The following is a 21,236-nucleotide window of genomic DNA, read 5'->3' as shown; positions in this document are numbered from 1 at the left end:
AAGCTGGATTTATTTGAAAAGCACAACGAAACAACATTAAGATTAATTAAGTTGACATTTTTATATATTATACCCACTGTTTTGGTAAACATTCGCTAACCCCTTATTGAGACAATCCCATATTTAACACCTCAAATTCCACATATGTCCCCATGTAAATCTTATGTTTATTGGACTTCCTCTTCCACCTTGCTTCTCCAAGGCGTCCAAATGCCATTCTTCCGCGCAACATCCCAAGCCTGACTGTCCGCAGGCTTGTTCAGAGGGAGTACAGCGCTACGTTTGTAAAACTCCAGTCTGTCTTGCAATTTTTGGACGACGTCAGGCAACGTTTCGCTTAAGTCATTGTGTTCTGTAGGATCAGCAGTAACATTGTAAAGAGCAACTTCAATTAAACCTCTCGCATGAGAATTCTGTAAATGACGGAAAAGAGACAATCGTCTTTAGTCAACATTAGACGAAACGAAAAAAAAAGGCAATACACGGACTAGGTGCCGCTGTAAGATGTCCCTTCCTTAGAGCCAAACAACAGAAAGCTTCAATTGTTGGAGATTATGAGTGCTTACCATTTACAAAGGACACCAAATTTTGTTTGGAAAATCAAATGATTCGCGCCATCCCGCGTGGGAAGGCTTTAGAAAATACTGGCTTTGTTTCGATGCGATGCAATTTTTCAACTCTTGTTTGTCTGTTCAGCTGACCTGGATATACTTTGTAGCGAGTCGTTCTCTCTCCACGTCAAATTTTATAGTTTTATGTTCATGCACAAAAGTTCCATCCGGGTGGATTGTAAGCACCCATATGCATATATGTTGTCAACTCTTTCTATTCCGCGGATGGTAACGAAAACTTCACATCACCTCTGAGCCTGCGTCGCAGACGTAATCCAGTTAATCTAACCCCGGTAAGTAACGTCTGCGAAGCAGGGAACTCAACGAATTGCCGGAAGTGCGTATCGTACATTCCTTGTACCTGACTGGCAAATCGACAATGGCATTTTTAACAGGCCAATCATGGCGCGTACTCAAATCCTGGTACACAGCTGGGGCCCAGAACAAGGATTTTGGCGCTGTTTCGCAGACGGACTTAACCAGAAGTTTAGTTCCGTCTGTAGCGCAGGCTAACCATCACCCAGAAGGCCCCTTACTTTTAAATGACACTAGTATTTTTTTCTGTTGTGACCATAAAAATTAGTACGCTCTCAAAATCGTTGATCCTTTCGTTAACATGATAATTGTCGTATGTGTAACTTGTTACTGTCCTTGACCTTCATGATTCTCCTCTACGCTAAGTGGAAAGAGCGATCAACCAGTGTTTGGGAACTGATGAATTCGGTTCCTCTAAAGTATCGAGATTTTCTTCATCAAAAAAATATTCGGCATAAAAGACCTTTAATTACTAACCGTTTCTTTGTTATGAAGTTCTGGTGGCTTGAACCAAGAGGAATTCGGACAGCTGACCAACAGCTTCATATCTGCAACACGAATTGCCGCGCCCTGATAATAGGGGTCGATAGACTCCATCCCTCGGTAATGCTTCTCCTTCGGTGCTAAGTCGATGTTCAGGAGAATTTCAGTTCTTGGAGACGGCTTGCCTGTTGAAATTGTCTCCCATACATCAAAGCCGTCTACTGGTACAGGATGATTATCGACTTTTCCTCCTGAAAGAATCAAGGACTTGATTATGTCTTATGTATGACAAAGCTTGAACTGCAATATTTACGTTTTTGTTCTATTACATTAAGGATAGTATCCTGTTTGCTGTGCCGGAATCCAATGATATATTTTTGTGTGTTTCAGGAGTAACTTCCGTTAAAGGTGATCTCACGCTCGTAAAACCTGCTAGAAACTCAGTTAAAGAATACCTGTGATGTGAAAACAAAGCAAAAGCTAACAAAAATTACGTCTTTCCGCGTTTGGACCGAAGATTAAGCTCAAGTATCACGACGATCGATCAGTGTAGGATACCAGTCTGTCGAGTGAAGCACTACTTTCCATCTTTGCTTTTTATGCAAGTCTTCTTTAACACTGGTCCATAGACAAGGGCCACCCCCTCGGACCCCTCCCTCCCTTCCACTCCTTCTTACTTCCTAGGTTGATTAGTGTGGGATAACAGTCCGCAGAGTGAAGCAATTCTTTGCCTTTGACGCCTGTTCTCTTAAGCATCGACCCGCGTACAAAAGCCAGCCCTTCGTACCCCTCCCTCCCTCTTCTTCTTACCTGCGAGGTTGATTAGTGTGGGATACCAGTCCGTAGAGTGAAGCAATTCTTTACTTTTCACGCCTGTTCTCTTCAGCATTGGCCCATGGACAAATGCTACCCCTCGTACTCCTCCTTCCCAGAGAGTTTTCTTCTGTCCGCGCAAAGGCCAGTTGTAACCTCCTGACTCAGGAAGTCCTCCGTTGTCAGTGGTGAAGATGAACAAAGTGTTGTCCCAGAGGCTGCGTTGAAAGGGTAATTGATAATTTTTTTACCTCACGCGTTCGTGATTTGTACAGTGCCTATAAATTACATGGCACCTCACTGAGTCTTTTGAAAAATATTAAGAGTATACCCTCGATGATAGCCTGCGAGCAAGCTCTCCATATGGGGGAGTCGCAAGAAGTCACGCGAGAGCCGCTCGCGAAAGGGGACGCGAGTGCGAGGAGCGGGGATGTTTGATGGCCCATCGTGGCTTCGCCGCTCCCACCCGCGTTCTCTCGCGGCTCGTTTCCGTTGCTGTAAGTGGGGAGAGCTTGCTCGCAGGCTACGTCAACGAGGGTCAGTAGGGAGTTTAAGATCCAACGCGGACAGCAACGAGAACGTAAAAAAACAATAAGTTTTATAAGCAAAACAACAACTTTGCACATGCATCACGCGTTTTTGTACATTTCTTTGCACGTTTTTGCACGACTACGGCGTGAAAATGCCTATTTTCGCTTTTTATGGAGGACATAAACAAGCAACGACGTAATTTAATTTCTCTTTTTGAACTTGGATATGGTCCCTAAGAATTCAATTCCAGGAGGGTTCGCCTACATTTGACAAGGTAAGTGGGAAGGAATAATTGCGATAAAGACTCAAAGAACGGAAATTCACTTTTTAAGAGACGTTCTTGTTGCCGTCGCGTCTTTGGATCTTTAAGTCCCTAGTGGCCCCCCGTCCCTAGTATCACTGACAAATACTTGAACATCTTTACACTTATGAGCCATCAAACATAGCATATAGTGATACTGGACCGTCTCAGTCAATTAGCGTTTCATTTTAGTATAATAAAGTTATGTCAGGGGCCGCGACGCAAACTCCAATGATATGCGATGGAGAGGATTTCTACCACACAACAAGAGTCTACGTCACCTGCTGCTTTTTTAAATGATCAGAGTGGACTGAATTAAAGTACATCACAACCTGTACGACCTTACAAGCTAAATCTTATTAAGACGACGGCCTCGGCTGTTCTGGCTTCTGTTTGGGGTTCAAACCACTGCTTTAGAGGTGCGGCAAACCGGCGCTCCGCGAACTGTACTGAAAGTAAAAGGAATTCAATGTATATTACCCTGCTTTATCTAAGCTCCTTGTCACGTTACCAATAGCTTCATCGACAATATCCAGCATGGCGGCATACGTCCTCCGCATCTTATTTTCGATGAAGCTGTATTTGTCGACGTATTTTTGCGGTGCTTGAACCGGAAAATGAACATTTTGAAACGGCAAGTACAGGAAGAGAGGCCTTGAAGAATTGTGCTCCTTGATAACTTTCAGTGCTTGCTGTGTATTAGAAGAAGATAACGCTGGAAAGTTAGCATGTTTCAGGCGTCCAGATCGTGTGGGGACCGCACAAAGACTAGATGTGAGCAGAGAAAACAGGGAGGGGTTCTCCTTATTTTTCCCGCCCTCTGACTTTGCGCCACGCTCCACTATCTGAACGCCTGGAACAGACTCCTTGAAAGTGGTTTAATGTTATCATGGTGTAACGTTATTTCCCACTTCAGAGGCTTTTACTAGCAGAGACAAAAGAGTTGTAAACATGCGAGAGTTAATGGGAAGAGAATAAAGGGCACGACTTTTCTTCCCTCTTTCAAGCGCCCCCTGCGCGCTTTGTATCTCCAGTCTCCAGCCTCCGCCCATTTTTGATAAATGGCCCAGTAGAGGACTTTGTGCTGCTAAGAGGTAAAGAGAGAACGAGACCTTATAAAGGAAACGGTTTTGTTCGGAAATAAAGAAAATCGTTCAATCAAATCTCCTAAATACGGACATACGGACACCAAAGGGATAGGACAAAATGTCTGCTTTTCAGTGGTGTCCGGATTGTAGATGTAGTAACTATATGAAGGTTGGTATCTCTGAAATCAAGAGAACTGTCCTAGACATTTAAACGTTTCCCATGGGTATAGGTAGAGAGAGATCCCACTGCTCCGCGTTTTTGAGTTAATCTGTACTTAATGTACTTCGTTTTGCTAAAAATCAATAAACTTTCTCCATTTTTCAATTTTTCTTTCTTACCCTTGTAAAGAGGTTGGCTGAGTACGTCCCGTTCATGTCCCGCACAGGGGAGGTATCGTCCCGTAAATCCAGAATCCCGAGGCGTTCATGCTCGAAGTGATCCCCACAGCCCGTGTAGAACCCATAATAAGACTCGAAACCGCGGTAGGTCGGAGTGTATGACCACTCAAAGAAACCAAGATGCCATTTACCAACCATATGAGTGACGTAACCTATGAGAATACAACCCCAAAGAGCATGCGCTTTTTCAAAGTTGTCCTTGTGCTATCCAAACAGAGTGGCTGTCCTGAGGTGACATCAAACGACTAAGCTCTGTCCCTCATTCGTTGCTGTTAAAAGCTGAGGTGAGCAGAAAAAACATGAGGGGGGAGGGGGGAGGGGGGTTTCTTTTCCCTCTCCTCTCACTCCCTGCTAATTATTCCCCTCGCCCAAAATTAAGAAGTGGCTTGCATGCACAAGAATTAACGGTTGTCACACAGGCTATCCAATAAACAAGGCACTATAAAAACCTGAAACTTAAGAGGCAAGGTCAAGTCATCAAGGAGTCACGGGGACCAACTCTGTTTCGGTGGCCAAAAATATCTTTAATAATTAGTATCGCTACTCCGTTGATTAACCGTTTGAGTCCCAATAGTGTCCAAGATCAATTTTCTCTTAACAGTTATCCATACACTTTCAAGAGATAAGTTATGAGAATTAATAAAATGATCACCAAAGAGAAAATGTCTTGATCTATAATCAATTCTCTCAACTAACCCTTTAAAGAAATGTATGGAGATCAGTTTGGAGAATTTGTATGTGGATATTGGGGCTTAAAAGGTTAATCAACGAACGAGAGAAATTTACGAAGGTTAAACAATACTTGAACACTGAAGTGACATTGACACAACTGAGCCGGGAGAGGTAATATAGAATATTTCAACTGTAAAACAAAAATCTTTCGCTCGGCATTTTGAGGCTAAATCTCCCAAAAATTATTTGATATTAAATGTTGGATTGAGTTGCACAAAATCCTGTATTTGGGCGCCTGTTTTTTCCGTTCTCAAATCGGTAGAGTGCACATAATAAAGTTAAACCGTTTCTTACCAGCGTCTCGTAATGTTTCTGGCAAAGTTTTGAAATTCAGGGGCAAACCGTAAGGCTCCGGAGGCTCAATCACAAAGTGCTGCAGCCCTGGAAAGCAAAGAAACAGAGATAGCCGCATCACGTACGTTCTCCCCCCGGGGCGGATCTCTCTCCTCCGCAGAGGCTCCCCCTGGGTATCCCACTAAAAATAGTAATAATCGAAAAATAGCAAGCGTGCAGGGGACGATGGGACGATGGGAAGAACGCCTAGAAGAGACTACTTAAAAGTGGTTTAATGTTATCATGGCGTAACGTTATTTCCCACTTCGGAGGCTTTTACTAGCAGAGACAAAAGAGTTGTAAACACGCGAGAATTAATGGGAAGAGAGAGTAAAGGGCATTACTTTTTTCTCCTTGCCATCGTGCCCCGCGCGCTTTCTTTTTTTTCTCCCTAGCCTCTCTTCGACACAAAGAGGCCTCTACGGAGGAGATAGTAGGCGGATAAAGGTTGGGCGATGAAACGAGCGTGTCCGGGCAAAATGGTGTGAGGCCGTGAACCGTTAGTTTTATCGCCCAACCTTTATCCGCCCTGTTCTCCCTTCTCGCGCGTTTTAAGGGCCCATTTGAACCCTTCTGCAGATTGAAGTTAACCATGAATCACATGGAAAATTCAGATCCATGAAAGGTGCATGGGGAAACCTAGCGGGAGGAAAACCTAAATCACTGTGACAGCGGTATCTGGGCCTTGGAAGACTGAAAGGTGAGTGACATAGAAACACTGCAGGGCTAGTTACGTAAACGGAGTTTAGCCAGTGTTAAACAAAATCGCGTTCTAAGCCATTTTCAGTTCGTCCAATGTTTTTATCTTAACACCATTTGTCGTAAAAAGTTTCATGAAAACATGAGGCGTAGACTGGAAAAGCACTTATTTTCTTAAAACTACCCTCTAAGGAAGAGATCTGGAGGTCCAAAGATTTCCTAACCGGGGCCTTAGTTAGACTTCGTTTGAATAAGCGACCTTGGGGGTAAAAGACTTTGCTATTTAACTTGCTTGTAAGACACCTCCTTTTTCGTTTGTTTCTCGTTTTTTTATTAACGGTTTGTGTGTCGCTTAAATTCATATTTTATTCACCTTTGAATAGGATGTCATTTTTTGGGTTTGGGCCACTTTAAATAGGGTATCATTTTTTTTCACTCATTCTTTTAAAAATTGGGTCAGGGTTTAAGCAAGACCCTAGGCGGTACATAGCTATCCGAAATTTGGGACGCGGGTAAAGCAATGGCCTGTTCCAGACGTTCAGATAATGGAGGCGGCACAAAGATAAGCCGTGAGCAGTAAAAACAGCGAGGGGTAGCTCTCAATTTCGAGCCACCCTCCCCTATACGAGCCCCTGAAGAAAATACTATATTGTATAACATTGTGGCGCGGTAAAAAAAAAACCCGGTATGCTTGCGTTGCGTGACAGCATGTGAACAGGCTCCTATGAGACCGTTTTTCACACAGCGTGTTCAAAGCGTGACAAGTCTTAAATTTGGCATTGTAGCTTTTTCAAAATCAAACATACGGCTCTATTCAGGATCACCTGTATGTATGGGGTACCTTCCAGTCATCAGGGTACTTCGGGTTGGCGTACATAGAGGCTGTACATAGTAGTTGTCCAATATGACGCCCTCAGCTGCCAGTCTGTTGATGTTTGGAGTATGAATAACAGATCCTTGAAATCCCACATCACTCCAACCCAGATCATCAATGACAGTCAGTACTATGTTAGGAGGCTTGGAGCCATTTGCTGTCTCCAAAACGACAGCGATAAAAAGGAAAGCAAACCAGAAAAAGCGAATCATCGCTTATAATGATTACAGATCGGCACTGAAAGCTATGTGTTTATATCGCTATATCAGCAGCAGAGCTGTATCAGCGGTATGTAGTCTCAAGGTAGGAGCACGTGATTATCATGTGATTCTTTCTAATTGTTACTGATTATCTTACCTTGGGAGATTCCCCCTTATTTTAGTGCCAATTTTAATGCAACCTGCGATCAAAAAAAGGGAAAAAAGGACCGCCTGATCGCAGGTTAATTTTATTGGGAAGTGGAATTTTTTCGTTGACCCTTAATAGTTCAAGAAAGGATTGGACGAAAGTTAATTTACTATGGGCTCTTTTGTAATCGAACACCCATGCTTTTGGCATACCCGTTCGAACGCCCGTGCAAACTCTTTATTTAGACATTTTCCATAACAGGTCCCAGGGAACAGGCTAGGAGCCTCCGTATTACAGTTTTTTCTTTTGTTTCAGTTTCGTGACGCTCTGAACCCATGAGAGACCCCAGGGGGGGTACTCTGGATTTCAAGTGACGGGGATGATCGAAGGATTGTTTTGGGTTCGAAAATTTGGCAAGTATTTTTTTGGGTAGCTAGTGCCCTGGCTGTGTAGTTCTGCGAATAAAGTACAAACAAACGTGTTTTGCTGTTGTTTAATAGTTAACTATGGTGTCGCTTTACATCGCACGTGTTATACAATAGTCTGCATTGTCCCGTGGTGCCCGGCCGTGTACAAGACTTCAACCGCTTCAATTCAGTCAACTGGCTTTACCGTCACTGGAATTCCCACAAAATCGACATGGGATTTTTGGGGGGTTAATTTTTGGTCCAGGGATTTTTTTGGGTTTTGTTGGAAGCCCAAGGGATTTTTTTGGATCTTGACTTTTGGCTCCATTCGATCATCCCCGTCACTTGAAATCCCGAGTATCCCCCCTGGGTGAGAGACCTGCGGGTCAAACATGTCCGTATATGTTATTTCAGACATTATTTGATGACAGACTGAAAGGTAATGCTTAACTTAACAAGTCACATGAATGAATAATCACTCGAGTCTTTTCTTACGGAAAATCCTACGACATGGGATTACATTATTTTTCAGTTTTTGGTGCGCTGTTTGCGTTGTTTGCGCTACGAGTAAGCGCTGCTCCTTTACATATCTTGCTGGTGGTTATAGATGATTATGGTTGGAGCGATGTTGGGTTCCATGGCTCCAAAATAAAAACCCCAAACATGGATCGGCTTGCTTCTGAAGGAGTCATACTGGATAACTATTACGTGCAACCGATTTGCACACCGACTAGAAGCGCTCTTCTATCCGGTAGATACCCGATACATACAGGTATGATAATGTACTTGCTTTAATGAATAAGATTTCATTATTTTATTACTAAAATATTTGGCTAATTACACATGTCGATTTTTGTTGCTGGGGGAGGTAGGAAGGCGATATTGTCTGATTCTTGGCAAGGGTGGTGGTGGGGCAACAACTTTGTGCCAAGAATGTCAACAATACAGAAGCCTGTGTAAGGATCTCGGTCTTTGTAGATGAGAGAAAAAATCGAACGAGAAGCGAAAAAAACGCGCAAGCAGCGAAAAAGCTAGCGAGCGAAAAACGGCGGGAATGGGGAAGGGGAGATCACCTCACTCTCTCTTCCAAGTCCTCACGCGGTTTTTCGCACTTTTTTCTTTTGATCCGTTTTCCCCACTATCTTGGAGCCTGGAACAGGCTAAGAATACCGCGACACATACAATTTAAAAGGAGTTATTTCACGCAATTTTAAGTTTTATCAGTTTAAAAAGGTAAAAAGTGACTTCCATTTATTGAATTCCAAAAGTAACAGGGGCACCCCACGAGAATGTAGTTCAAAACCACTTAAACATAGCGTTGTTGAACGTGTTTTAGTATTTAAACGGTAGATATAGGCATATTTTTATTCCCTAAAAATTTTTCATCTGTTCGGATTTCCTAGCTTAAAGTCTAGTGATCCGAAAATTCTAGGGATCAAAACTTACCTTTTCGAAAATTTCAGCCAGAAAAAAGGCTCCCGAAAATTATAGGTGACCTATTTACGGTAAAAATCCGTTAAAAATGGGTAATTATACCATGTTTGGGAGGTTCGAAAATCCTAGGAGAGGCATGCAAGCAAGAAATTTAACAACAAATGTTCCGAAAATTCTAGATCTCAAATCGTCTTCCGTACAGATATTTTCCAAAAATTGTCGTTGGGTGCCCCTGAAGTAATGACTATATTACGGATTGTTTCCTGTCGTCTGTTGCTATGGATGACGAGGATGGACACCGGCCGATTGAAACTTAAGAAAGTTTGGCGAACTTTTTCAAGTTTTAATGCTACGTCTGCGAAAATCACACAAAAAGCTAATGGTGTATAGTGCTACCTGGGTAGTTTGTTCGATATCTTCTTCACCATTTTGTGTTTTGTAAAGGCGCTAAGTAATGACTTGAACGCATAACTGACCTAAAACAGCGTAGGCGCTTTAACTCGCTGGAAAATTATCATGTTGCCAATATTGTCAGAAGTTCGAGTCCCGATGAAGTCCTTAATCTTTTCCAAAGTTACAAAAATTACATTCGTGTCCTAATAAGCATTACTTATTTTTTAAATTCTTTTTTCACTGTTGTCTTCGATTCAGGTCTTCAGCATGGAGTGATACGTCCTACAGAGCCTTATGGACTTCCACTGAATTTTACCACCTTACCGCAGCAGCTCAAAAAAGCTGGTATGACATTTATTGCAAACATAAGTCATTAGTTTTGTCGCAGTGAGAAAAGTAGATCCTCAAACTCGTTCCCAGTGCTTTTTCCCTTTTGGAACGAGGTTGGCAGAACTTGGCTTAATGACTCATGACTGTGCAAATTTCAATATTGTCCGAGAAAAATAAAGATGGTCTACGGACGGTGGGGAATTAGCATTGTCACTAAGAACTGTCCATCATCAAGGTGATAGTATAAGGAGAATTTCTGCTCGGCCTGCATAGGTGTTGCTTGGTACTTAAATGGAAGGTGATGAGGTGGTATATAGTGCAAGCCTTTTGGGTGATAGGGAAGTGTGGCGAGTTAGAGTAAGGGCCCGTTTCTAATACTGAATTAATTTTGTTGTTGTTGATGATGATGATGACGATGATAATGATGATGATACGATGACGATAATGATAATGATGATGAAGGTTAAATAAGCTAGACTTTGAATCACTAACAGATAAAAAAAAGAACTCCGACTCTAAATAGATATTTGAGTTTGCGTTTGTAGCGGAGGGCGACAAGTTCTAAACTAGAGTTGTTATATCCTAAGAGACCTTGCAGCAGATAGTAGGGACAAAAAAGAGTATGAAGCCCGGTGGTTTGAAAAATCTCCTAGCCTCTATACTGAAACAAAACAGCCGGTTTTTTCAGCTCTCTACTAGGGCCGGACTGCAACGATAACAGAAATGTAATTTGTTTTACGTCAGGGTATTCAACGCATATAGTGGGAAAGTGGCACCTTGGATATTATGAATGGCCATATACTCCTACTTACCGCGGCTTTGATTCATTTTACGGATTTTACATGGGAGCTGAAGACCACTTTAACCATGAAAGAAAAGGCATAGTTGACCTACGTGACAACAAGGAACCTGTTAAAGATAAGGAAGGTGTATATTCAGCCAGACTTTTTGCTAAGGTAATCCTTGTTTGAGGAGCAAGGCTGGCGCAGTGGTGAGAGCACTCGCCTCTCACCAATGTGGCCCGGGTTCGAATCCTTGCGTCGGCGCCTTATGTGGGTTGAGTTAGTTGTTGGTTCTCCCTTGCTCCAAGGGGCTTTTATCCGGGTAGTCCGTTTTTCCCTTCTCCTTAAAACCCAACACTTCCAAATTCCAATTCTATCTGGAACGCACGGACATGCTTCGACGAGTTCTTTTGAGAACTTAGGAGTTCTTAAAAGAACTCCTAAGTGCTCTGTGGATAAACAAATCAGTTACAACAATTACAATTTGTTTAAAACGGCGATCATCGCCATCACGGTTCAATTTGAAAAATCATACCAATGTGATCTCGAAGACCTCAGATAGTCAATGAAAAGGTACCCATATCCCAAAGATCTCGGATAGTGATTTTGAAATCTTGTCAAGTTGCCAAGATAAACTAGAGAAAAAGAGGTTTAATCGTCCGTTAACAAGCTCGACATTTGGAAAACGTATGAGGCCTGGTTAGAAATGCGTCGTCTATAACGATACTTTTCTTGCCATTTTTGCCACAATATAGCCTACTTATATAGTATTGGCATCTCTAACAGAGGATAATTGTCCTATTGTCCTCTCGTGGTATGTGGCATGCTATATAAAGATAGTCATTTAGATTTTCGTTGAATTTCACTTTCTCGCCATTAGCCTGCGAAAACATCCGTTTCTCCTCGCTCTTCGCCGCTGGGAACGTTTCGCGCGGAGGAACGTCTGCGACTCAGCGGCAGAAATTCCATACTGATGACGCAAATCAATGTTTACATAATAAATACGGTAGTCATGGGGTTCTAAATATAAATTTGTCCAGTTTTATGTGTCTTCTGGTCGGTTTTGGTAAAGTGTTGTGTTCATCTGCCAACGAGCTCCAGCAAAACTCAAATACGTCTTCTAGAGAAGACTATATTCCACAAATCTAGACTGTTTTATTGGAGATTCTTTGCGTTTACATTTGGCCTTTGTGGCCTTTTGTCTTTTGTCTGTCATTAGTAAACAATAGCTAAAACAATGTAACTACTCCGTCGACCAATCAGCGCTTCTGACCGGATTCCGGACAGATTTTACGTCATCAGTATGGAATTTCTGTCGCTGAGTCGCAGACGTTCCTCCTCGCAAAACGTCCCCAGCAGCGAAGAGCGAGGAGAAACGGACGTTTTCGCAGGCTATCTCGCCATGATCTATCACTAAACCACCGGCAATAGTTTGTGAAAGCCCTAAGCACTTTTAACTTTTTTACCCATTAGGAAAGGTCTTAAACATTGGTTATTTTACACCAACGAACGTACTGTATCTGGGCCTAAGTTAAGGACGTTTGTAAAGAACTTTCGAAAAACGTCCTCAAGACCGTTGTTTTTGTCCAAAAGCCTCATCTCTTGTTTAAAGAATATTGCACTCATGTCAGGGCCAACAGATCTGTTCCTCAAAATATCTGTTCTTCAACTAAAGTTTTGCTGACTAGGAAATGTGGGACAAATAATATGTCCTTAGAAGGAAAGCTTTGCTGAGAAAAAGATAGTTCCGGGTATGTAAGGGGATTTGATGAAAGGAATAGCGGCTATTGCCTATAGATACATGCATACATGTTTTGTTTATTTGGAGTCTTATACAATAAATAGTATATCAATTATTCAAATAACTTAAAGTACAAACAACAAAAAATTCCTAACCATATATGGCTAATAAGTTATTAATCAATTAAGTCATAGAGTATTTACTTTTTTGCCGTCTTCCCCTTTCCTTTTTTCAAAGCATTCGAATATATGTTTTGCTATTAGTTTTTGTATTTTAGCATTTCCGCCAGGGGGGTTTATTAGAAACATGAAGATTTTGTTAGGTGACATTCTGCTTATTTTTATTCTATATTCTTTTCCCAAATAATCTAGTAACGAACACCGTTTTTCCTACATATGCCTATATGTCATATACCTCTCCCCCCCAACTTAAAGTCTGAATTTTTCTTTATGACCTGTCTCCTGGGAAACTTCCCAGTAAGTCAGGTTCAAGGTTGTAGGTGCACCTTGCTGGCTGGGAACTTTCCATCAGTCTTGCTGGGAATGAGGAACAGATAGATTTTTCCCAAAATGCTTAAAATGGTTTCAGACAGCTTTATCTATGCTTTGTTTTTGCATTTAGGTCTTTTTCTCAAAATTTCCCGTTGGGTGCCCCTGACATGTTGAAACTCTTACTGACAGTAGTCTCTGAAGTTCAAGCCAAGCCGACACTTTGGGCAGGTACCAAAGATCTTCCCCTTTTACCTTTTCTTTTCAGCAAGCAGAAAATGTGATCCTATCACACAACTCCTCAAGACCATTGTTTTTATATCTACCATTTCAATGTGTGCACGCTCCTACAGAAGCCCCTCAAGAGTATATTGACAAATATAAATTCATTGAAAATAAGACAAGAAGAGATTACGCAGCAATGGTTGATATTGTGGATGAAGCCATAGGAAATGTGACTCAAGCTATGAAAAAGGCTGGGTGAGTAGCTCCACCTACCTGGCTATATAATTCCCGGGGGTGCTCCCAGTGGCAGATCCAGACCTTCAGATAAAGGAGGGGGTGGGGGTAATTCAGACCCCGAGATAACGGGAGGCGGTCTCAAAATAACTTTTATACCGCCCTTCGGGCCTCAGTTTGGTCTAAAAATAAGGAGGGGGGGGGGGGTACCCGGGCCCCTCCCCTGGATCCGCCACCCATACGGGTATGCGCCGCCCCAGGGTATGGTTTTTACGCCGTATCGGTCTGAAAGCGGGTGTCCACTTTGCCCGTTTGATCTGGAATAGGGTGTGGTTTTCGAGGGAACTACGAGTGTGTATGAACGTATTTGTCGTTTGAGTTCCAAATGAATAAGAAAGAAAGAGTAATATGGATTTGAAGAGATCATTTGTGGCAACCAAATCTAAGTAATAATGATATAATTTCCTCGGTCTAAAAACGGGTATTGATTGTAGAGGCCAGGTCTGAAAACAGGTGTTGGACATGATATTATTTGGTCTGAAATAGGGTCAGGACCGAGCGGCATATCCCACCAAGAAATCCTAGGAGTATCCCCGCGATATAAACAGGCAGCAAAGCCTGGCGGCTTAGGTTGCTGCGTTTCAATTCGGCCGGTGTCCAGGGTTCCAGTCCTAGTCTGAGTTCAACTACTCGGTTATGCTACAATATTGGACAGAATAAAATGGAACAGCAATCCTCCATCCCCCCAGGAATCAAGTACAAAGCCTCAGGAAGGTCAAAACGCGCCCTTTTCCCATCCTTAATTTGCGGAGAGGGAGGGGAAGGGAGGGTCTAAATGTTCCGTCTATTTTGTCCAAGATTGTAGCCTGCGTAGCAAGCGCATAAAACATTTACGGCGCAAGGTAGGAGGTGGTGCGTGTAGGGGAGTGTGTCGTGCGTGCCCTCCTCTGTCGAACGAATCATTTCACTCGCGCTGAACATCTGTCTACCACGCAGGCTTCAATTTTTTATTATTCAATTGACCTAGCTGCGGCTATTTAAATCGGTGCGAGCGCTGAATGAAAAGTTCACCAATCGTAGCGATTATATGGATACATCACTTTAATGATCGTCGAATTGATAGCAAGTGCTGAAAAAGACGTTTGCATATATCCGCTCCACAGTTGCCACAATCGCTCAGATTTCAGTGATCACAGCCATTCGGAACACCAACTGTTAAAACGAATTTCGTTTGACCTCCCAAAATGGAGTTGAAAAGTCCAATACATGGATTCGTCGTTGTCTAAGGCTTCTCCAGAAATCTTGAGCAATCTTTCTTCAGTTGGCAATGCTTTGAGCGTACGCTAAACCAAATAAAATTTTGCGCTAATTCTATCTATGCGCTATTGATCATGGAACCCTCCATGACATAACCCCTTTAACCTAAAACTATTTTGTAATATTTTTCACAGTAATAGGCAATTATTGGATGAGATTTTTGTGATATCCGGAATATCCAAGGTCGAGGTAAGTGTTATCAGCCGAGTCAAAGGCCGAGGCTGATAACACTTAACGAATCTAATACTTGTTTTATTATACAATGTTTTGGAACAAACAACTACAAATACACCGTCGCATTGCTTTTGGAAATCATGCATTGCGCTCGCAACCTACAGGTTAGTCAGTTATCTGCTAGTAGATAACTAACCAATCTGTAGGTTACGCTGATTTTTAAAATTAACTGGAGGATCTTAGCCAATGAGAAGATAGATAGTGAGTACAGTGTATAATAATACTATTTATCAAGTTGCCTATTTTCTTGTAGTCTATGGGACGACACCTTGTTGATTGTTTCTACCGATAACGGAGGTATTCCAAGTAGCGGAGGTTATAACTGGCCCCTCCGTGGATACAAAGGCAGCCTGTGGGAGGGAGGGGTCAGAGGAGTTGGATTTGTCCATGGAAAAATGCTTCAGAGAACTGGCGTCAAGTGCAAAGAACTCCTTCACGTGACAGACTGGTACCCAACCCTTCTCTATTTGGCAGGTAAAGTTAAGGTTGTTTGCCACTCATTGGACCATTTACAGAACGTTTCCGAAAAATCCGGTTGGAAAGTAAGCCAAACTCTACTTTTGGGGTCGTAGCCTGCGAAAACATCCGTTTCTCCTCGCTCTTCGCCGCTCGGGACGTTTCGCGCGGAGGAACGTTTGCGACTCAGCGGCAGAAATTCCGTACTGATGACGCGAATCAATGTTTACATAATAAATCCGGAAGTCATGGGGCTCCAAATATAAATTTGTCCAATTCTACGTTTCTCCTGGTCGATTTTGGGAAAGTGTTGTGTTTATCTGCCAACGAGCTCCAGGAAAACTCAAATGCTTCTTCTAGAGAAAACTATGTTCCATAAATATTGACTGTTTTGTTAGAGATTCTTCCCGTTATATTTTGACCTTTGTGGCCTTTTGTCTTCTGTCTGTCACAATAGCTAAAACAATGTAACTACTCCATCGACCAATCATCGCTTTTGACCGGATTCCGGACAGATTTTATGTCATCAGTATGGAATTTCTGTCGCTGAGTCGCAGACGTTCCTCCGCGCGAAACGTCCCCGGCGGCGAAGAGAGAGGAGAAACGGATGTTTTCGCAGGCTATTTGGGTCGTTCCAGGGGAAAATTTCTAGCAGCAGCGGAACGTCTGAAAAGGAAGTCCAGGGGTGGTGCTTACCATTTACACAAACAACCCTGGTGGAAATCTTGTTAATGAACATAATGCTTTAGAATTTGGTGTGGTGGGACAATGACCCGCCACAATGTATATCGAAATCAATTGAACAGACTGAAAAGTGTAGAAAAATTGCATCGCCTTAAATTACAGCCCATATTTTCTGAAGCTTCTCAATAAACCGAATGGTGAGAACCATTTGATTTTGCAACAGGATTCTCCGGTTTTCTCATGTACATGGTAAGTACCCCTGTTCTAAAGGGACATTCATGTTCCATTTCTTCAAAGCCATCTTTGACACCTTTCTCGGGCTTTCGCGGCCATTTTTCGATAAATTAAGGTGATTTGTACAAATGCTAAACGCGGTTCCGGGAAGAAAATTACCAATCCCTAATTTTGCTTACCGTTGCTCCTGCACCTGCACCTATCCCGTAGTCAATGACCGTTGGGGCGCCACGGATGTTGCAACCCTCTCCCTCCATTTTATTTTGTTTTCAGCTTCTCTTACGGCGTCGCAAAACTTCAACCCTGTCCATTCAGTGATATTGTTCTCCCAACGCTTCTCTTGTCGGCCCCTTCTTCTCCCTCCTTGCACTGTCTCTTGTAAAATGGTCTTGGCAAGCCCTGATGATCTTGATACATGCCCAAACCACTTTAACTTGCGTTTCGACTGGTTTGCCCATGTCAGTGGTAAACAACCTTTAAGATTCCTTGTGTTTTTCATATGGGTTTTGATTTTACACCTAGCAACAGCTGTTCAAAAGGTGGATAGAAGTATCCTCTGGATAAATTCTACTCAATTCCAATTTTTTAGGCATTAAAGACGACGGGTCTCTTCCTCCACTGGATGGCTTCAACATTTGGCACAGCATATCTGAAGGAACTGCGTCGCCAAGAACAGAGATTCTACACAATATTGATTTGCCTCCAAGCAAAAGCGACTTCTCAAAAATTGATCCTCCCATCTATGAAGGCATTGCAATCCGTGTTGATGACATGAAGCTGTTAATGAACGTCCCCAATCTGACGTGGTACAAACCGCCGGAATTACTCCCGCATTTAACTAATGAAGTCAGAAAGGTGCGTCCAATTTGTTTCCGTAATATACGTATCACCCTTAATTCTTTGTGATATACTTAACACCCCTGAGTTCATTCGTTCAGGGATCTTTCCATGATATATATACAATCCTGAGAAAACGAAGAACATGGTGAAAAAATAAAATAACATCTGCATCATCCCAGCTTTCCCATTTTAAATCTTACCAGCGACTTCAATGATTGAAATTGAAAACTGCTGTTTCACACGTGGTTTTATAAAGCGTCGTTCAGGTTCTAACACTGCTGGAAAGCGGTATTTGGTGTTTGTTGGGGAGGCAAGGGTAGTTGTATAGTCTGTACAACTGTTAATGTTTAAAAATTCTACACAGGAACTGAGAGAGAAATTGGTAAAAAGTCAGGAAATCATGCATAGAAATTTTTCTCAAAGTACGCTGATGTACATTGACAGTATAGTAAGCCTGAAGCGCAAAAAGAATATATGAGAATACCATTAACTACTACCGCGTATAAGCCCCCCACCTCACCCCACTTATAAGCCCGTCCCCCCATTTATAGGCCCGCATACCTGTAAACAAAAAAATACATTCGGTTATATCAACCCCCCCCCCTCCCCCAGTAGCCCCCCTCTAGCTTGTATTGAAATAAATTCGATTTTGACGTCGTTTTGAGGCTCAATAAGGCGAGTGAATTCAAAACGTATTTTGATCAGCACTGTCATGTAGCTTGTTTTGAGTCCGGTTATGTAAGCCCTCTCGGTTATTAGCCCCTCCCGTTTATAAGCCCTCTCGGATATAAGCCTCTCCGGTTATAAACCCCCTCGGATATCAGCCCCTCCCGTTATAAACCCCCTTGGATATCAGCCCCCCTGGTTATAAACCCCCTCGGATATCAGCCCCTCCGGATATAAGCCCCCTCGGATATAAGCCCCTCCGTTTATAAGCCCCCCTAAAACCCCTTACGAAGTTGTATAAGCCTAGGGCTTTTAAGCGGAAGTTTACGTTAGGTGGTTATGCCCCTCTGGTTATAAACCCCCTAGGATATCAGCCCCTCCGGATATAAACCCCTCGAATATAAACCCCTCCGTTTATAAGCTCTCCTAAAACCCCTTACGAAGTTGTATAAGCCTAAGGCTTTTAAGAGGAAGTTTACATTAGGTGGTTTTAATAACAGTGTGCCTGTCAGAAGAAAAAATAATTTTACACAGTAATGTATCAGTTCTAAAAACTGCTTTGGCCTTCAAACGTAAATTGTTTTACTGAGCCTTTGTACGAGATAGCAGCTGATCATTGTTAAATTTGGTTAACAGAATTTCGATGATAACATCAAAGTTGCCCTATTCAACATCACTGCTGATCCAAATGAACACACTGACCTCAGCGAGCAACTCCCGGATGTGGTAAAGAAGTTACAGGACAGAGTACAGTATTACATGAAGGGGTTAGTCCCTCCGGGTAAAAAACCCGCTGACCCAAAAGCCATGGAAATGGCGCGTAAGAAAGGATACTGGGGCCCTTGGAGAGGTTGAGAAGGTTACAAATCTTGTATTGCATGCTCATTTGCGGATTGTTTTTAAGGTGATGTTACACGAGACTATTTACAACGACGATTTTTAGCGCAACACAGCGTTGCAACATTGTTGCAACATTGTTTGGAGTAGTTACAACATTGCTCCAGCACTGCAATGCTGTGTTGCGCTAAAAATTGTTGTTGTGAATCGTCCCGTGCAACATAACCTTTAGGATGCGGTTCCAGTGATTAAGTGGATTTAAGTTGACAATTAACTCAAAAGATATAAAGTGAGATGGGTAGTGTAAAGTGGTACGATTTGATACATTATATTTTCTTTCATGTCATCGAGTTCTCGAGAAAATAATTGGTGACATAATACTGTTGTGAAGTCGAGTTCTAGCTATTGAGAGTTTGTTTAGACTCTAGACGCACTTGAGATTTTGCTAAGTTGGCATGTTGATTTTTTATGTTCTCATTTTTTTTAGTAACCTTCACCGCGTGTTGACCAATTTCTTTGTACCGAGCAGCTTTCGTCTGTGATGCAAGCTATATCATAATACTGCTTACTTTGTCTTTTTTTTTGTTTATTTGTCTTTTAACTGTTTCAGTTGTACAGGTGGCCACTTTTGAAACCTTGAAAAGTCCTTGAATTTTCTTCAACTTTGAATGTAGTGGCCCCGAAAGTGTTTTTTGATGCTTTTTGATTGTCCAAGACAAAATATGTTTGTGTAATCAAATGGTGACGAGTGAAATTAGGGAATAATTTCACGCGCGTTTTGTCCAAATCCTTATAATTTCCCGAGCCTTTATGGCAATTTTGTAATTTCACATGTGAAATTACAAATAATCGCTGAAATTTCGCGCCAAAATTAAGGAGTAATTCGTCACCCATGATATTAAAATCATAACTAAGAGAATGTAAAGGTTTACTTACGTACAGTGTTCAATGTTTTATGCAATAAAACACGTAAAATACGTACAATCTGTGAAATTATATTCCTAGACGGTGGTTCTTGAAAATCAAATGTGGCCCTTGAAAAGTCCTTGAAAAGTCCTTGGAAAATGGTTGCAATTGTTTGTATGAACCCTGGATAAGAATTAAGCTTATGAAACAACCTCCTTTATTAATACAAAACATTGGGATCACTTCTCAGATATGCTCTGTATGGTTGTGCGATGTAACAAATTGGAGACTGTAGTCGAACCTCCCGTAAGCGACCACCCAAAATGCGAAGATCTAGTGGTCGCTTACGGGAGATGGTCGCTTACGAGAACCGAACCACACGGAGTCCCTTCCGAGAAGAGGTCCCGACCTATCTACTTTGTGGGCGAGAATTTGTTGCATGTGATTTCTAAGTTACTCATACGTTTCTGAGTTCCATGTTGTCACTGAAAATTCTTCGAATACTCTGAGTGGTGTAGGACATACAGCGAATAAAGGGACCACAGCCATGCGTGAAGTTGTCACTTACAAGAGGAATGGAAAACTATAAAACTTTCAGGTGCTGGTTTACGAGAGGTTCTTCAGATTATAGGGCTTTGACTGGGAAAATGTTGTGTTAAACACGGAGGTCCCACTGTAGTTTTATCTGAATTTTTTTCTATTTGGTACCTTAGTTGTAAAGCTAAAGCAAGTTAAAGTTCTGGCTTTACATTGAAGACCTGAGGTAAGGAAAATGGTCGGATAAGGAATTCCTTCTGTCAACCACGCCTTCTAAACTAAAGTTGTGACATCCGTCAGCTTAAGCTTCGGTAAAACGGTCAACAAAAACGTGCAACTTGTTTTGCAAATTGATGCAAAACGGGTTGAAAAGGTATGTTACCAGTCATGTTTACTACCCACGTTTAAACTTGTTGACAACCTGATTTGTTGCAAGACAGGTTTGATGTGGGTGGTAAAACGCGCAACATCACTGTTCAACTCGTTTTTCAGCAATGTTGCAAGACAAGTGGCATGTTTTTTTTGCCCATTTTTTAGTACCTTTAACTGTAGCCTTGTTTCACCAAGCGGAGCCATGTCCAGTGAAACTTATACACACCAGAAGTGTGTAACAAAGTAAAGAATGACAAAAAGTTCGTGACTAGGGAAACTGAAGTGCGATATCAACCTTACTTTAATGTTTTAAACTATTTCACCCTTTCACAACACTGAGAAGTGTGGAACTAGGTAAGGAAGGGCAATTAAAAAAAGGGTTGTGGGAAAATTGTAACAAAAATCTTACTTTGTCAGACTATTCCTCGCTTCCACCTCTAGAAGTGTAGAACTAGGGATGATAGAAAAAAAAGCGCTCGTATGTACAGCGCCGGACATTCGTGGCAAAGCGTGTAATCAGGTGAGATCAACAAAAAAGGCCATAATCCAGAAAGATCTAGTGTTCTGGTTAGTGCGCTGAATAACAATACTG

General features: G+C 42.1%; 2 protein-coding genes across 3 annotated transcripts; one reads left to right on the top strand and one right to left on the bottom strand.

Moving 5' to 3' along the window:
* Positions 1–55: 55 nt before the first annotated feature.
* Positions 56–7,437, bottom strand: LOC140951175 (arylsulfatase B-like). 2 transcript variants are annotated; one of them, XM_073400400.1, is made up of 7 exons: positions 7,130–7,437; positions 5,568–5,654; positions 4,482–4,693; positions 3,535–3,746; positions 2,220–2,440; positions 1,404–1,660; positions 56–413 (listed from the first exon to the last, which is right to left on the bottom strand). In XM_073400400.1, exons 1-7 carry the CDS (start codon positions 7,389–7,391, stop codon positions 168–170), a joined length of 1,497 nt encoding a protein of 498 aa, XP_073256501.1. In that variant the 5' UTR covers positions 7,392–7,437; the 3' UTR covers positions 56–167. The 2 variants fall into 2 exon arrangements, with proteins under 2 accessions (XP_073256501.1, XP_073256502.1); XM_073400401.1 differs by lacking the exon at positions 5,568–5,654.
* A 955-nt stretch (positions 7,438–8,392) lies between these two features.
* LOC140951177 (arylsulfatase B-like) lies at positions 8,393–19,574 on the top strand. Its single transcript, XM_073400402.1, has 7 exons — positions 8,393–8,706; positions 10,020–10,106; positions 10,836–11,047; positions 13,371–13,582; positions 15,366–15,586; positions 17,076–17,341; positions 18,629–19,574. Exons 1-7 carry the CDS (start codon positions 8,445–8,447, stop codon positions 18,845–18,847), a joined length of 1,479 nt encoding a protein of 492 aa, XP_073256503.1. The 5' UTR covers positions 8,393–8,444; the 3' UTR covers positions 18,848–19,574.
* Positions 19,575–21,236: the final 1,662 nt, after the last annotated feature.

Source organism: Porites lutea, chromosome 10 (assembly GCF_958299795.1).
Source record: "Porites lutea chromosome 10, jaPorLute2.1, whole genome shotgun sequence".
NCBI classification, from domain to species: Eukaryota; Metazoa; Cnidaria; class Anthozoa; order Scleractinia; family Poritidae; genus Porites; species Porites lutea.
Note: the sequence above shows the minus strand (reverse complement) of the source record. Positions and strands in the feature narration are given on the sequence as shown.

Excerpts from the sequence above, each read along its gene's own strand:
- LOC140951177 (XM_073400402.1), top strand. The coding sequence starts at position 8,445 with ATGGGATTACATTATTTTTCAGTTTTTGGTGCGCTGTTTGCGTTGTTT. Across the intron at positions 13,583-15,365 it reads CAAGCTATGAAAAAGGCTGG|TCTATGGGACGACACCTTGT; the intron begins GTGAGTAGCTCC and ends ATTTTCTTGTAG. Across the intron at positions 17,342-18,628 it reads TAACTAATGAAGTCAGAAAG|AATTTCGATGATAACATCAA; the intron begins GTGCGTCCAATT and ends TTTGGTTAACAG.
- LOC140951175 (XM_073400400.1), bottom strand. The coding sequence starts at position 7,391 with ATGATTCGCTTTTTCTGGTTTGCTTTCCTTTTTATCGCTGTCGTTTTG. Across the intron at positions 4,694-5,567 it reads AGAAACATTACGAGACGCTG|GTTACGTCACTCATATGGTT; the intron begins GTAAGAAACGGT and ends GTATTCTCATAG. Across the intron at positions 3,747-4,481 it reads CAGCCAACCTCTTTACAAGG|CAAGCACTGAAAGTTATCAA; the intron begins GTAAGAAAGAAA and ends TCTAATACACAG.